Genomic DNA, 11,933 nt, shown 5'->3' with positions numbered 1-11,933 from the left:
GCACACTTGGAATTTGCCGGGCAAGCTTCGCTGCCTCCCGATCCTCCACAATAGAAAAGCCCCATTTTTGATGCCCCTTATAAAGAAAAGACAAAAAAAAAAATGAATACAAATCGTAATTATCGTGCGCAGAGACAGAAGCGCAATGTTGTCATAAATCCGAGCTACTGCAGCAAAACGACTCGATCTTGCACCAACGGCATAAACAATGGCAGAGCCTTGAAGAATGTATTTCCAAATGCACTCAGTCATTTTGTGGAAAGTGTTGTGGTAAAAACTACTAAGAGGGGGGTTGATTTGAACTGTCATTTAAAAAATGCATCGACTGGGTTTTATTTTTGTTTGTTTTAAAGAAGGGTGGGGGTCGTCACCTGACATTTATTAGAGCCAACTTCCACTTGGGGAAAAAAAGGACAATGCGTTCAAAGACGGATGAATTTGCGTTTGTGTAGTATAGCTGTTCAATCACATGGCCATTTCTTTTCATTTCGACAAACAGGCCAGACGATATGAGGTTGGGGAGAGAATGGGTCACTGCAGGAATGTCTGCTCGCCTGTCATCGACTTCACGGTGAACCGGTAGGTGCAGTCACATCACCTGACCACTGGGTGGCAGCAGAGCGCGCGTGTCTGCCATCCAACGGACCCCCTGGGGCATCATCAGAGCTCATGCTCGCCACAGAAAGAAAACACATTTTTATTGATAAAATGATTGGATAAAAGGAATGTTTATTTATAACCACATGTAAAAGAATCATTTAAAATAGCACAGCTATAACTCAAAGGGAAGCACATTCATGTCCACATTTTCCTTGCGATAAAGTTTCAAATTATTTACTTTAAATGCTCATTCCCACACAAAACACGACAGTACAAATATATATTGACTACAGGTAGTACCATATTTTTTCTCCAACACTGATTTTAACCACCGGGTGTGCTGATAGTATGAAGTGTGCCGGTTTAACACAAGTGAAAACAGACAAAGAATAAATTAATATATATATTCTTTAGGACATTTGTCTATTTACAGTGTGCAAGGGCCCTACAGCACCTCCAGTATTAAAGTCAGTGCAGGAAGTCACGATGTGACAAGCGATTTAATTCACTGTAATGTGTTTTTTTTTTCAGAATATTGGGATGATATTTGTCAGTTTTTTTTTTTGAATGTCAATTTCAAGACACAGTATGTAGATGATTGGGTTAGAAGTGATTAGACGGTTAAAACAACAACACAAATATAAAAAGGAAGGAAAAAAATCCATTTTGATTACAGTTACAATGGAATGTAACGTGCGTCCCTTAATTACTCGTAAAGAGTGTTTTCTTATGCTGTTATAGAGGTATTCAGTAAAATTCAACAGAGAAGATATCAAGCCTATAACAGAGGGAGTCAAAGTGAGAGACCGAGGTCCCAGTGCAGCCAGTTTGTCTTTTCATTTGCTTATCAGATGTTCTAGTTTGGGGTTGACAAAGGAAAAGCCAGAAAACGCTGACTGATCCATGGAGTCGATGAGGTTCTTGTCGGTGTGGGAGAGTCGCGGCTTTTCGCTCAGGAACTCTCTGTCAAAGTTGGTGCAGTCACTTGGGGATTTCTGTGGATGCCAAGATTTGAGTTAGCGCACAACGTGACACCGCGTGACATATTTACGAGACTGCGTTTTGGATTGCACAAAAATGAGTCAGAACATCAGAACGGTTCCCCTACCACTTTGGGCTTGAAAGGAGGCTCCACTTCTCGCTTCTCCAGAGCGGACCAGTTGATAGTTTTGAAGAAGGGCTGTTCACGGATGTCGGCCACCATGCGAAGTCTGCGAGCGGGATCTCGGTCAAACAACTGCAACAAATGATGGGGGAAAAGAAGACATTTACATTGAAGATGCCCCTTTTCTGCATGTCATACACTTTAGAGTGGAATCTACAAAGTCAGATGAAAAACATAGAGTGATGCTCTTTCCTTGAATAATTTCAACTAACTGAATGAATTGTTTCAAGGCTCGCAATGTTGTTACCATGAAACCATTAAATTTAAAATGAATGTCATACACACGAGCATATTGTCGCTGTCCTGTGAAAAGCTTTTTTTGTCAATTTTTAAAAAAATATATTTTTTACGTTAATGAGGTTTCCGCATTATTGATATGAAAATTGAAAAAAAAGGGACAAAATTGGACATGTGTGTTAGTCACCGCATAGCGATGATATCTTAGTCTTGTAAAATAAACTAAAATGAAGTCAACGACTCGTCCTTTCGAGATTAAAACCAATTTTTATGGAAAAGCTTCTCTGTTGCCTTTCCTCCAAGTTAATGTACTGCTCAATAATAAAAAAATATATATTTAAAATTGAATTAAATGGGCATACAGTATTTAGCGCGTCTGCCTCACATTTCTAAGGTTGTAGGCTGTCCCACATTCCAAAAACATGCTCGTTAGGATAATTGAAGACTCAGGTGTGATTGTGAGTGTGAACGCTTCATTGTCTATGCGAGAAAATTGAAAAGCAAAGATGTGCACTCACCACATCAAGCAATTTCCTGGCGTCCTTGATAATCCATCGAGGGTAGTGAGGAGTGTCCGAGCGGATGGACTCAAACAGCTCATCCTCGTTGTCGCCTTGGAAAGGCGACTGGCCAATCAGCATTTCGTAGACAAGCACGCCAAAAGACCACCAGTCCACTGAGAAAGTATACTTCTTTCCTAAGAGAATCTGCCACGACAGATGGAAGAGCCAGCAGACACTTTAGAAGGAAGGAAGTTTGTTTTTACAACACAATGGGATTGGATGAGAGCCTATTTGTAGATGAGATTTAAAAAAAAAATGAGGGAGGGATGATATTTTTAATTTTCTGATTTACAATAATTAATTATTGAATCAGATAAATGGAAAAAAATAATGGAAAAAGTTAAACTGGTGATTGGACAAGACTATTTGATCATGTAAAAGTCCATATTGGGTCTTAATTACCTCAGGTGCAATGTAGTCTGGTGTCCCACAGAACGTGGAGGCTTGGGCGTCTCCACTCACGTTCTCCTTACACATGCCAAAGTCGGCAATTTTGATGTGCCCGTCCTTGTCCAGCATCACGTTATCCAGTTTCAGATCCCTGTGGATTATTTTTATGTTCAAATTGCCCTCGTCTAACATCCAAATTTGACATGTTGCATATTGGTGATGCTGTAAAAATCCGTGAAATATTCCTTCTATTTCTGTTAATTGAGACGCTATAACCTGTAGATAATTCCTTTGGAGTGGAGGAACTGCAGTCCCACTGTTATCTCCGCAGCATAAAATCTGAAGGTTGGAATAGAAAACAACCACAAGAATAAAACAATTCTGCGATTTGAACAACATTAGCAGATATCGATTCACTTACGTGGCCCGGGCTAGATCGAAGCGGCCTTTGTCTTGGATGTGGAACATCAAGTCGCCTCCATTGAGATACTCCATCACAAAGAAGAGGTGCTCCTGGGGAAACAGCATGACCTCATCAGCTTATTGTTGCGGACAAATTAATTAAGTCATTCACTGCCAGCCAAGTAAAAAAAAAAAAAAAATGGATCTTTGACGTCTTTAGCCGTCAATGGCAGTAAATGAGTTAAATGTGTGCAGAGGTTAACATGAAGACAGCGGAAGCAGCAGTCTGCCGGTCATCGTGGTGTCGAGATGACCGATGATGTCAGATTTTATATTTGAGTCGCTCACTTTGGACTGGAAGGTGGAATAAAGGTGTGTGAGGAACGGGTTCTCCCAGGCAAGGGCAAGGACTCTCTTCTCCACCATGGTGCACTCGACGTCATCGTCCATGAGGACCACATCCTTCTTGAGAACCTTCACAGCGTAGTACTGGCCCTGGCCCTTGAGCTCAGCCAACAGCACCTGACGAGTCAGAGTAATAAACATGTGAGGTGCGAAGAGAGATGTAACATCACACAATCCTCCATTTTTTTAGTTTATCAAGCCCTCAATGAGATGAAGTACAAACAGCTCCCCACCTTGCCAAAGCTGCCCTTGCCCAGAACTTTGTGGAAGATCAGGTGATCGAGGGTAAGGTGTGACTGCTTAGCAGAAGGTGCGGCTGGGCTCGAGCCGTCGCTCACTTTCTTATCATCTGTAAGCGTTTGCACGTAAGAGTGAATCCATCATTATAAAAAGCTCTACTTGATACAAACTTTCAAATTGAATCTAATGGTAAAAAAAAAACATCTAACGAAGCGAACACGTTTGAAGTTTTAGCTGTTAGAAACTGCAATGACAACTTCTTACCAGTAGGGTCCGCTGCTGCACGGATATCCTGGTAGATTCCGATATCTGCTGTACTGGAGCTATCAGATTTCTTCAGGGATTTCTAGGATGCCCAAAAAAATGTCATGTACTGCTACTCGTGATTTTTTTCATCCTATTTTCCATCAATGTACCCTCAAAACAAGAAAGTACAAGTACATTTTAATAATTAAAAAAAAAAGAAGAAAATATTTCTTAAATATTAGCTATTGTGTGTCATCACGATTCATTTGACGTGATCAGATGATAAGTTAATAGTTAACACTTTATATATGTAACCATTTTGCTCAATGTTGTGTGCTACAAACCTGCGAGACTTGGGAGAGCGCTTCAGCCAGTAGCTTCTGGTTGATCCCACACAGATTGGCCACTTTTTTCTGACAATAACTATGAACGCTCATGCCACAATCTGACGTGAGAAACACAAATGAACGATTTGGAAAGTTGCAACTGTGCTGGAAAATGTCACAAGTTCCAGTAATTATTATGTGTAAAAAAAAAAAAAAAAAGTCGCGACTGGTCCCACCTTCACATTTAAGGCCCTGTCTGTAGAGACCCCACAGCAGGCTGCCACAGTGGTCACAGAATGTGGGGCTTCTGTAGTTATTGTACTTGAAGCGATGCGGCATGTCAATCTTGAAGCGCTCTTTCTGGAACTAGACCCGGAAACACAATGAATCATTACATCAACTGAAAGCTGCAATCAGCTCATTTCAAGGAGAGTCTCAACAACAAAATGTTTCCTTCAGTTGGGATCAGAATGTCGTGTGTGCGCTTCAAGTCTCCGTAGCATTTTGAAAGAAATAAACAAACAAACAAACAAACAAATAAATACATAAATAAATTAAATCAAATAATCACTCACCATCGTATCGCGACTGTTCGCTGCAGTTCCGGTGCACCGGCCAATAATCTTATCGATGCATTTCTTGTGAATTGCTGCATTGCATTCTGGGAGGAATACATGAACAAAAGTTTGTGTCCCAAGTTTCAAGGTGATGTGGAGTCAAATGTAAAACGTTTTGTCCTATTGTTATAAATGCTAGTGGGGGGGGGGGGAAACTCACGTCTGCACTTGTAGCCTTGCTTTTTGAGTCCCCTGAATGGACGAGAAAACAAAACAAAACACAATTTTGTTTCAGATGACCATCCAAGAAATGAAGCCACTGCTATTTGAACAATGTAACACATTTTTACTGAGCCATATATAGAAGTATGTCCAGTGGTGGGCGGCCAAGGCCTTCAAGACCTTCTCTGCTGGCCTAACATATTCAAGAAATCATGATCATATAATTCACAATGATGTGATATTATATCCTAGTGTTGGATTTTTAGCGAAAGTTTTTATCCAATCAGAATTCAGCTAGTTTGTGTTGCCAGGCAGATTTCACAATACCAGTAGCAAGCACTATTCGTCCGAGGCCTTCAGATACAATCGTGCGGGCATCTCTTCTGTCAATGGGCTTTCAGATTTGATAGACGGTAGCGATAGCCAATCAGATCACGAGTTGGTTACAGTGAGCCTCCTCGCTCGAAACATGTCAATTTGATCACGGAGCTAAGCGAGAATATTTAGCCAACAGGTTAGTGCTGCAAACTTATAGTCGCTGGACTTCAACAAGACCTGGTGGATTCCGTTGACGAAGGCTGGACTCACCACAGAAACTCTCTGCACACGGAGCAAAAGGTCGGCTGGTGGAAGAAAGTGGCAGTAAACTCGTGGTTCTTGATGATGTGAAGCTTGGGCTGCTTGAAGGCTCCCCTCCTCTTGGTCAGGGTTGCGAGGCCATCCTCGATATCAACTCTCACAGATGGCTTGTTTGGAGCTGAAAGGGAAAGAGTAGTCGCTAATGAAATAAATCAGAAATCCGGGGAAAGTTTTCAGGTGAGAAAGCGAAGACGTTGGTCTGTTTGTATATCGACTTCTAAGTACTATAATGAACATTGAGAAAAAAAATGCCCATTTTTTAGTGCAGTGGTTCTCAAATGGGGGTACTTGAAGGAACTCCAGGGGTACTCGAGATTTTAAATTAAAACCTGCAAAAATCCTTTCAAATAATTATTGAATTAATTAAATGTTTCAGGAAGAAGATCGAAGTTCATAAAAAAATCTATTCAGCTGGTTATTCAATTTCATTATTTTAAAAACCGAGATTCTCCTCCATACTAGAATGGTTCGACCCAACTGGACACACGCCACACAAAATATTTTCTCAAGGGCGTACATCATTGAAAAAAGGTGGACAACCACTGCTTTAGAGCCTTTGCGGGGAAAAAAACATCATATAACTTCATATCAACTTCTTTTGGAGCCGTTACAACAATGTTGTAATTCCGCTTGATCCAAATAATTGTCATTCAATTAGTTGCACACCTGACCATAAATTTGAAGGCCCGTTTTGTTCTTAAACCATCTGTGACACATAATAAAAATTTTTGATACAACCCCTCAGATAAAAAAAAAAAAAAAGGATGAAGTCCTTAGTCACGTCACTTAAATGGAAGGGTGAGCACATGAGAAATTCAACGGCGAACAAGCAGCTGACGCAAGTCAACGGCGTGGGGTCAAAAGTCACTTGGAGAAGACGGCGAAAGAGGCGTGAGAGAGGTAAACAAAGCAGGCAGAAGCTAAGGCGATAAGGAGAGTGGGCGGGGGAATGGGAGCGCTTTGTCGGAAAAAGAGTTGCTGATTTGGATGAGAAGTGAAAAGATGTTTAAAAAAAAAAAAAGAAAAAAAAGAAGAAAGAGATAAACTCATTTCCTCTTTGCCTTCGAGTGACAGCTGCTTGTGTTTGGACAGCGCTTCGGTGGAGTGAGCCAAGAAAGCGAGAGGGAGAAGCAGAGAAGGAGAAAATACTCGCTGATGCTTTTCAGGAAACGTGGAGTGCATGGCAGCGAGCTGATAAATTACCGAGTCCAACCCAAAAGCACACACCCCCACCCCCGTGGCCTTCTCTCCCACAAGAGGTTGTCATGTTACAGCTCAGTATTTAGCATCCTTCTTGAAAAAGAACAAATTGAAAAGCGTCAGTGTCCTTTCCAGATGGAAAGCCAAAATGAAAGAAGTTTGAAGGATCATTATCAGCCAATTTAATTCGCTGACCGATTAATCGGTTGGGCATAGGCATTTGTTAAATATTACAAATAGATTTTTTAGGAGAAACCTAATAATTTAGTTTAAGACATTATCGTAATACAATTTCTGACTGCACATTTGTACCACAGCTTCATATTCTTTTAATGAATGCAAAAATGCAAACTTTTTAAAACAGACTTTAAAACAGTTAATGAAGGTCTAATAACCCCTCCCACTTGTCCCGATGAGTTAAGCTGCACTGACCATTTAAGACAATAACAGCAGTACTAGATGATTAAAACTCTTAATATTGCTCAGTTGAATTTACAAAATGAAGTTGTGGCGTCTTACCTGTATCGCAGTCCTCTAGGAAATACTGTACAGCAATTTGGACCTTCCCAGAAGGAATCAAGTCCACCCAGAACTCAGCGCGTCCGTTGGTCTTGGACTTCTTACAACGGTCCGCCAGCACAGACACGCCAACGGTCGCCTTGGCCAAAGCTTCCTCGGCACTGTGCATCAGAACCACTTCAAGAACACGACCCTCGTAGATATGAGCATCAAAAGTGGATTTCCATGATGGATACATAGTGGGCTTCTTCTGAATCAATGTCTGGCCTCGCTCTGCGGAAAAAGAGTGCTTTGAGTTTGATGGAAAAAGAAAAGGGAAACGATTCACTAGTTTATGAAAAGTCAACAAGAGTGATGCGAGGGGCTCAAGAAGCCGCTCTATGGTCCCTGGTAGTCTAGTGGTTAGGATTCGGCGCTCTCACCGCCGCGGCCCGGGTTTGATTCCCGGTCAGGGAATATGCATATTGTCTTGATCACGCTGCTTTTTTTTTCAAATCAAACCCGACAGGACCAAATGAAGACTACCTCCACACTTTGGCGGTTTTGAAAAGTCGAAGGAGTGTTGCGAGTGGCTCAAGAAGTCTTCCCATGGTCCCTGGTAGTCTAGTGGCTAGGATTCGGCGCTCTCACCGCCGCGGCCCGGGTTCGATTCCCGGTCAGGGAATGCACATGGTCTCCAGCTCACCTTGCTTTTTGTTTTCAAATAAAACCCGACAGGACCAAATGAAGACTACCTCCACCCTTTGGCGGTTTTGAAAAGTCGACAAGAGTGTTGCGACGGGCTCAATTATCCGCTCTGTGGTCCCTGGTGGTCTAGTGGTTAGGATTCGGCGCTCTCACCGCCGCGGCCCGGGTTCAATTCCCGGTCAGGGAATACACTTAACTCAAGATCAAGCAGCTTTTAGTTTGCAAATCCAACCCGACAGGACCAAATGAAGACTTCTTCCATTTTTTGGCGGTTTTGAAAAGCCGAGTGTTGCGAGGGGCTCAAGCACTGTTCCTATGGTCCCTGGTGGTCTAGTGGTTAGGATTCGGCGCTCTCACCGCCGCGGCCCGGGTTCGATTCCCGGTCAGGGAATATACATGTTCTCTTCTTCACATTGCTTTTTTTTCCAATCAAACCCGACAGGACCAAATGAAGACCACATCCACCCATTGACGGTTTTGAAAAGTCGAAGCAGTGTAGCGAGGGGCACAAAAAGTCTTCCTCTGGTCCCTGGTGGTCTAGTGGTTAGGATTCGGCGCTCTCACCGCTGCGGCCCGGGTTCAATTACCGGTCAGGGAATACACTTAAACTAAAGATCACGCAGCTTTTTGTTTGCAAATCCAACCGGACAGGACCAAATGAAGACTTCTTCCATTATTTGGCGGTTTTGAAAAGTCGACAGAGTGTTGCGAGGGGCTCAAGTACAGTTCCCATGGTCCCTGGTGGTCTAGTGGTTAGGATTCGGCGCTCTCACCGCCACGGCCCGGGTTTGATTCCCGGTCAGGGAATGCACATAGTCTCCAGCTCACCTTGCTTTTTGTTTTCAAATAAAACCCGACAGGACCAAATGAAGACTACCTCCACCCTTTGGCGGTTTTGAAAAGTCGACAAGAGTGTTGCGACGGGCTCAAGCACTGTCCCTATGGTCCCTGGTGGTCTAGTGGTTAGGATTCGGCGCTCTCACCGCCGCGGCCCGGGTTCGATTCCCGGTCAGGGAATATGCATGTTCTCTTCTTCACATTGCTTTTTTTTCCAATCAAACCCGACAGGACCAAATGAAGACCACATCCACCCTTTGGCGGTTTTGAAAAGTCGAAGCAGTGTAGCGAGGGGCTCAAGAAGTCTTCCTATGGTCACTGGTGGTCTAGTGGTTAGAACTTAGCGCTCTCACAGATGCGACACGGGTTCGATTCCCGGTCAGTGAATTCACATTGTCTCCAGATCAAGCAGCTTTTTGTTTGCAAATCCAACCCGACAGGACCAAATGAAGACTTCTTCCATTATTCGGCGGTTTTGAAAAGTCGAAGCAGTGTTGCGAGGGGCTCAAGTACAGTTCCTGTGGTCCCTGGTGGTCTAGTGGTTAGGATTCGGCGCTCTCACCGCTGCGGCCCGGGTTCAATTCCCGGTCAGGGAATGCACTTAACTCAAGATCAAGCAGCTTTTTGTTTGCAAATCCAACCCGACAGGACCAAATGAAGACTTCTTCCATTATTTGGCGGTTTTGAAAAGTCGACAGAGTGTTGCGAGGGGCTCAAGTACAGTTCTCATGGTCCCTGGTTGTCTAGTGGTTAGGATTCGGCGCTCTCACCGCCGCGGCCCGGGTTCGATTCCCGGTCAGGGAATGCACATAGTCTCCAGCTCACCTTGCTTTTTGTTTTCAAATAAAACCCGACAGGACCAAATGAAGACTACCTCCACCCTTTGGCGGTTTTGAAAAGTCGAAGGAGTGTTGCGAGTGGCTCAAGAAGTCTTCCCATGGTCCCTGGTAGTCTAGTGGCTAGGATTCGGCGCTCTCACCGCCGCGGCCCGGGTTCGATTCCCGGTCAGGGAATGCACATAGTCTCCAGCTCACCTTGCTTTTTGTTTTCAAATAAAACCCGACAGGACCAAATGAAGACTACCTCCACCCTTTGGCGGTTTTGAAAAGTCGACAAGAGTGTTGCGACGGGCTCAATTATCCTCTCTGTGGTCCCTGTTGGTCTAGTGGTTAGGATTCGGCGCTCTCACCGCCGCGGCCCGGGTTCAATTCCCGGTCAGGGAATACACTTAACTCAAGATCAAGCAGCTTTTTGTTTGCAAATCCAACCCGACAGGACCAAATGAAGACTTCCATTTTTTGGCGGTTTTGAAAAGCCGAGTGTTGCGAGGGGCTCAAGCACTGTCCCGATGGTCCCTGGTGGTCTAGTGGTTAGGATTCGGCGCTCTCACCGCCGCGGCCCGGGTTCGATTCCCGGTCAGGGAATATGCATGTTCTCTTCTTCACATTGCTTTTTTTTCCAATGAAACCCGACAGGACCAAATGAAGACCACATCCGCTCTTTGGCGGTTTTGCAAAGTCGAAGCAGTGTAGCGAGGGGCTCAAGTAGTCTTCCTATGGTCACTGGTGGTCTAGTGGTTAGGACTTAGCGCTCTCACCGACGCGACACGGGTTCGATTCCCGGTCAGTGAATTCACATTGTCTCCAGATCAAGCAGCTTTTTGTTTGCAAATCCAACCCGACAGGACCAAATGAAGACTTCTTCCATTATTCTGCGGTTTTGAAAAGTCGAAGCAGTGTTGCGAGGGGCTCAAGCACTGTTCCTATGGTCCCTGGTGGTCTAGTGGTTAGGATTCGGCGCTCTCACCGCCGCGCCCCGGGTTCGATTCCCGGTCAGGGAATATGCATATTGTCTTGATCACGCTGCGTTTTTTTCAAATCAAACCCGACAGGACCAAATGAAGACCACATCCTTCCTTTGACGGTTTTGAAAAGTCGAAGCAGTGTAGCGAGGGGCACAAAAAGTCTTCCTCTGGTCCCTGGTGGTCTAGTGGTTAGGATTCGGCGCTCTCACTGCTGCGGCCCGGGTTCAATTCCCCGTCAGGGAATACACTTAAACTAAAGATCACGCAGGTTTTTGTTTGCAAATCCAACCGGACAGGACCAAATGAAGACTGCTTCCATTATTTGGCGGTTTTGAAAAGTCGACAGAGTGTCGCGAGGGGCTCAAGTACAGTTCCCATGGTCCCTGGTGGTCTAGTGGTTAGGATTCGGCGCTCTCACCGCCGCGGCCCGGGTTCGATTCCCGGTCAGGGAATGCACTTAGTCTCCAGCTCACCTTGGTTTTTGTTTTCAAATAAAACCCGACAGGACCAAATGAAGACTACCTCCACCCTTTGGCGGTTTTGAAAAGTCGAAGGAGTGTTGCGAGTGGCTCAAGAAGTCTTCCCATGGTCCCTGGTAGTCTAGTGGCTAGGATTCGGCGCTCTCACCGCCGCGGCCCGGGTTCGATTCCCGGTCAGGGAATGCACATAGTCTCCAGCTCACCTTGCTTTTTGTTTTCAAATAAAACCTGACAGGACCAAATGAAGACTACCTCCACCCTTTGGCGGTTTTGAAAAGTCGACAAGAGTGTTGCGACGGGCTCAATTATCCTCTCTGTGGTCCCTGGTGGTCTAGTGGTTAGGATTCGGCGCTTTCACCGCCGCGGCCCGGGTTCAATTCCCGGTCAGGGAATACACTTAACTCAAGATCAAGCA

General features: G+C 44.5%; 1 protein-coding gene and 16 non-coding genes across 17 annotated transcripts in view; 16 read left to right on the top strand and 1 right to left on the bottom strand.

Moving 5' to 3' along the window:
• Positions 1-712: 712 nt before the first annotated feature.
• LOC148326822 (protein kinase C delta type-like) overlaps positions 713-11,933 on the bottom strand; it is a 30,029-nt gene continuing 18,808 nt past the window's right edge. The window contains exons 3-17 of the mRNA XM_088308272.1: positions 7,712-7,984; positions 5,942-6,110; positions 5,352-5,383; positions 5,150-5,235; positions 4,811-4,940; positions 4,593-4,693; positions 4,267-4,348; positions 3,996-4,111; positions 3,706-3,879; positions 3,377-3,468; positions 3,232-3,294; positions 2,968-3,106; positions 2,521-2,709; positions 1,709-1,837; positions 713-1,595 (exon numbers count right to left, since the gene is read on the bottom strand). Of these exons, the coding sequence (XP_088164398.1) occupies positions 1,437-1,595; positions 1,709-1,837; positions 2,521-2,709; positions 2,968-3,106; positions 3,232-3,294; positions 3,377-3,468; positions 3,706-3,879; positions 3,996-4,111; positions 4,267-4,348; positions 4,593-4,693; positions 4,811-4,940; positions 5,150-5,235; positions 5,352-5,383; positions 5,942-6,110; positions 7,712-7,984 (1,934 nt within the window). The 3' untranslated portion in view covers positions 713-1,436. The remainder of the gene's footprint in view (positions 1,596-1,708; positions 1,838-2,520; positions 2,710-2,967; positions 3,107-3,231; positions 3,295-3,376; positions 3,469-3,705; positions 3,880-3,995; positions 4,112-4,266; positions 4,349-4,592; positions 4,694-4,810; positions 4,941-5,149; positions 5,236-5,351; positions 5,384-5,941; positions 6,111-7,711; positions 7,985-11,933) is intronic.
• Positions 8,096-8,167, top strand: trnae-cuc (transfer RNA glutamic acid (anticodon CUC)). The gene has a single exon. It is a non-coding gene; the product is annotated as a tRNA-Glu (tRNA).
• On the top strand, positions 8,304-8,375 carry trnae-cuc (transfer RNA glutamic acid (anticodon CUC)). Its single transcript has one exon. It is a non-coding gene; the product is annotated as a tRNA-Glu (tRNA).
• Positions 8,514-8,585, top strand: trnae-cuc (transfer RNA glutamic acid (anticodon CUC)). Its single transcript has one exon. It is a non-coding gene; the product is annotated as a tRNA-Glu (tRNA).
• trnae-cuc (transfer RNA glutamic acid (anticodon CUC)) lies at positions 8,718-8,789 on the top strand. Its single transcript has one exon. It is a non-coding gene; the product is annotated as a tRNA-Glu (tRNA).
• On the top strand, positions 8,925-8,996 carry trnae-cuc (transfer RNA glutamic acid (anticodon CUC)). The gene has a single exon. It is a non-coding gene; the product is annotated as a tRNA-Glu (tRNA).
• trnae-cuc (transfer RNA glutamic acid (anticodon CUC)) lies at positions 9,134-9,205 on the top strand. Its single transcript has one exon. It is a non-coding gene; the product is annotated as a tRNA-Glu (tRNA).
• trnae-cuc (transfer RNA glutamic acid (anticodon CUC)) lies at positions 9,344-9,415 on the top strand. Its single transcript has one exon. It is a non-coding gene; the product is annotated as a tRNA-Glu (tRNA).
• On the top strand, positions 9,760-9,831 carry trnae-cuc (transfer RNA glutamic acid (anticodon CUC)). Its single transcript has one exon. It is a non-coding gene; the product is annotated as a tRNA-Glu (tRNA).
• Positions 9,968-10,039, top strand: trnae-cuc (transfer RNA glutamic acid (anticodon CUC)). Its single transcript has one exon. It is a non-coding gene; the product is annotated as a tRNA-Glu (tRNA).
• trnae-cuc (transfer RNA glutamic acid (anticodon CUC)) lies at positions 10,177-10,248 on the top strand. The gene has a single exon. It is a non-coding gene; the product is annotated as a tRNA-Glu (tRNA).
• Positions 10,387-10,458, top strand: trnae-cuc (transfer RNA glutamic acid (anticodon CUC)). Its single transcript has one exon. It is a non-coding gene; the product is annotated as a tRNA-Glu (tRNA).
• Positions 10,588-10,659, top strand: trnae-cuc (transfer RNA glutamic acid (anticodon CUC)). Its single transcript has one exon. It is a non-coding gene; the product is annotated as a tRNA-Glu (tRNA).
• trnae-cuc (transfer RNA glutamic acid (anticodon CUC)) lies at positions 11,004-11,075 on the top strand. The gene has a single exon. It is a non-coding gene; the product is annotated as a tRNA-Glu (tRNA).
• Positions 11,420-11,491, top strand: trnae-cuc (transfer RNA glutamic acid (anticodon CUC)). The gene has a single exon. It is a non-coding gene; the product is annotated as a tRNA-Glu (tRNA).
• trnae-cuc (transfer RNA glutamic acid (anticodon CUC)) lies at positions 11,629-11,700 on the top strand. The gene has a single exon. It is a non-coding gene; the product is annotated as a tRNA-Glu (tRNA).
• On the top strand, positions 11,839-11,910 carry trnae-uuc (transfer RNA glutamic acid (anticodon UUC)). The gene has a single exon. It is a non-coding gene; the product is annotated as a tRNA-Glu (tRNA).

Source organism: Idiotropiscis lumnitzeri, chromosome 11, assembly GCF_059441095.1.
Source record: "Idiotropiscis lumnitzeri isolate Australia: NSW breed Sydney's pygmy pipehorse chromosome 11, RoL_Ilum_1.0, whole genome shotgun sequence".
Classification (NCBI taxonomy): Eukaryota; Metazoa; Chordata; class Actinopteri; order Syngnathiformes; family Syngnathidae; genus Idiotropiscis; species Idiotropiscis lumnitzeri.
This window is presented reverse-complemented; position numbering and strand designations above follow the sequence as displayed.